This window comes from Hylobates moloch, unplaced genomic scaffold (genome assembly GCF_009828535.3).
Source record: "Hylobates moloch isolate HMO894 unplaced genomic scaffold, HMol_V3 SCAFFOLD_11428, whole genome shotgun sequence".
Taxonomy (NCBI): Eukaryota; Metazoa; Chordata; class Mammalia; order Primates; family Hylobatidae; genus Hylobates; species Hylobates moloch.
Window position 1 is genome coordinate 1 of NW_026663703.1, and position 2,026 is coordinate 2,026.

Sequence of the window (2,026 nt, forward strand, 5' to 3'; positions counted from 1 at the left end):
CAGCTGCCTGAAGGCATTGCCTTGGTCATCAGCCCCTCCCTGGGCACGTGCCCATGTTCAGGCCGCCCAGGCACCCGCCCACCTGCAGGGCCCTGGAGGCCACTTGGTCCATGATGGTGGCCTGCTCCAGGCTGCCCTCCTCCAGCTCCCGCAGGTTCACATCGTAGAGCTCTTCCAGGCGCTGCGGGACGGCCAGGTTGTAGTCTGCCGGGGAAGGGGCAGGGCTCAGCGAGTGCCAGTGGCCCCCCCACCGCAGGTGGCTCACATGTGCGGGGGCGTGGGCCCTACCATCGATGATCTGCTGCTGGCCCTGGAAAATCTCGTAGCAGAGACTGCGGTCCTGCTCCCAGCGGCGCACGGCCTCAAGCTGCATCAGGGTGTTCATCTCAAGCTCGTGCACGCGGCACAGCAGGCTGAGCATCTCGCGCCGCTTCCCAGAGCCGACGCGCCACTGCCTCTCCTTCAGGCGCCGGCCCTCCGCGCGCAGCTCCTGGCAGCGCTGCTCCAGCGCCAGCTGCAGGAGGCAAAGGTCAGCACCCGGCAGTGGGAAGAGGGGTCAGATCCGCCTGCCCAGCCCGTCCTCGCCCCTCCAGCACCTGGACTCCAGGCCATCTGTCTGGAGCTCCAGGCTGAGGCCAACCCTAAAAGCTGAATCTTGGGCCTTACAATCAGGGACTGCTTCAAGGTGGCCCCTCAGTGTCCACTTTCTTGCCATCCTGACCACAACGTACCCCTGGAACCAGCTTGGATAACTGCTCAACCCCAGCCCACGTGACCCCCTCAGGGCTCATGATACCCTAAAGCCCCCTTGGTCTGGGTATGTCCCAGAACAGAAGGCAAAGATGTGTTATTGGGAAAACCCTAATTTTTTTTTCTTTTTTGAGACAGGATCTCTCTCTGTCACCCAGGCTGGAGTGCAGTGGCACTATCCCGGCTCCCTGCAACCTCTGCCTCCCAGGTTCAAGTGATTCTTATTCCTCTGCCATCCGAGTAGCTGGGATTACAGGCGTGAGCCACCACACCAGGCTTTTTTTTTTTTTTTTTGTATTTTTAGTAGAGACGAGATTTCGCCATGTTGGCCAGGCTGGTCTCAACTCCTGGCCTCAAGTGATCTGCCTACCTCAGCCTCCCAACGTGCTGAGATTAGATTACAGGTGTGAGCCACTGGGCCCGGCCTGAAAAACCCTAATTATAACGTTAGTTACCATGTTTTGAGTTCTTGGTATGTGCCAGGCATTTATGTAATCTTCCCAGCAACCCCATGAGGGCTGCACCATGGACTGCTCCCATTTTACAGGTGGGGAATGTGATGCACAGAGAAGTTAAAGAACTGAGCAAAGTCACACAGGATTTGTGGCCTGAGTTCCCAAGTCTCACAGCTTCCCCCACCCCGGCCCCTCCACCTTGCCTCTCAAACCTGTTCACCCTGTCCCCTAAACCCACTCTCCTTGCCCCCCAAAACCCTGGACACCTTCTGCTCATGCAGCTGCTTCTGCTCGCCCACCAGGGCTGCGATGCTCTACCAGGCTGCAGCCACCTTGGGCGGCTCCAGGATGTCTGGCTGGTCATCGCCTGTGTCTGAGTCCTTCTCGCTGTTGTCCTTAGCGTAGCACTCCTTCCGCTGCTCCTCCCGCCATTTGAGGGCCCAGCGGGACTTCTGGTGCTTCCAGCTGCCGCAGCCCCACCCAGAGACAGGGCATTCAGGCCATGGGGGCAGGGCACAGTGTACAGCCACAGGTCGTGCTCCTCTGTCCCAGGCACAGGGGTAGGGCCTGGAGGGTCCTCGGCGGGGGGCTTACCTGGCAGTGGTGAGCAGGTGTCGGGAGGTGTTAATCTGGACCTCCATGGCGCAGTTCTCCAGCTCCAGCAGGCGCCTCCACACACCCATCTGCTCCCAGAAGGCGCTGACGAGCTGCTCCCGAAGCTGTCCCATGCCGGCCTTCTCACCCTGCCCGCTGTGCAGCTGGACCTCAGCTGCTGGTGGGTGAGGGTGGGCAAGGTAGAGGAGGGGGCAAGTTCAGCTAGG

General features: G+C 60.3%; 1 protein-coding gene across 1 annotated transcript; it reads right to left on the reverse strand.

Annotated features, from left to right (window-relative positions):
* Positions 1 to 74: 74 nt before the first annotated feature.
* Positions 75 to 1,973, reverse strand: LOC131382820 (kinesin-like protein KIF19; the record flags this gene model as incomplete). The annotated part of the gene is made up of 3 exons (XM_058435337.1): positions 1,800 to 1,973; positions 289 to 514; positions 75 to 204 (listed from the first exon to the last, which is right to left on the reverse strand). Coding segments are annotated over exons 2-3 (263 nt in total), but the record flags the coding sequence as incomplete, so codon positions are not given.
* Between the last annotated feature and the right edge of the window lie 53 nt (positions 1,974 to 2,026).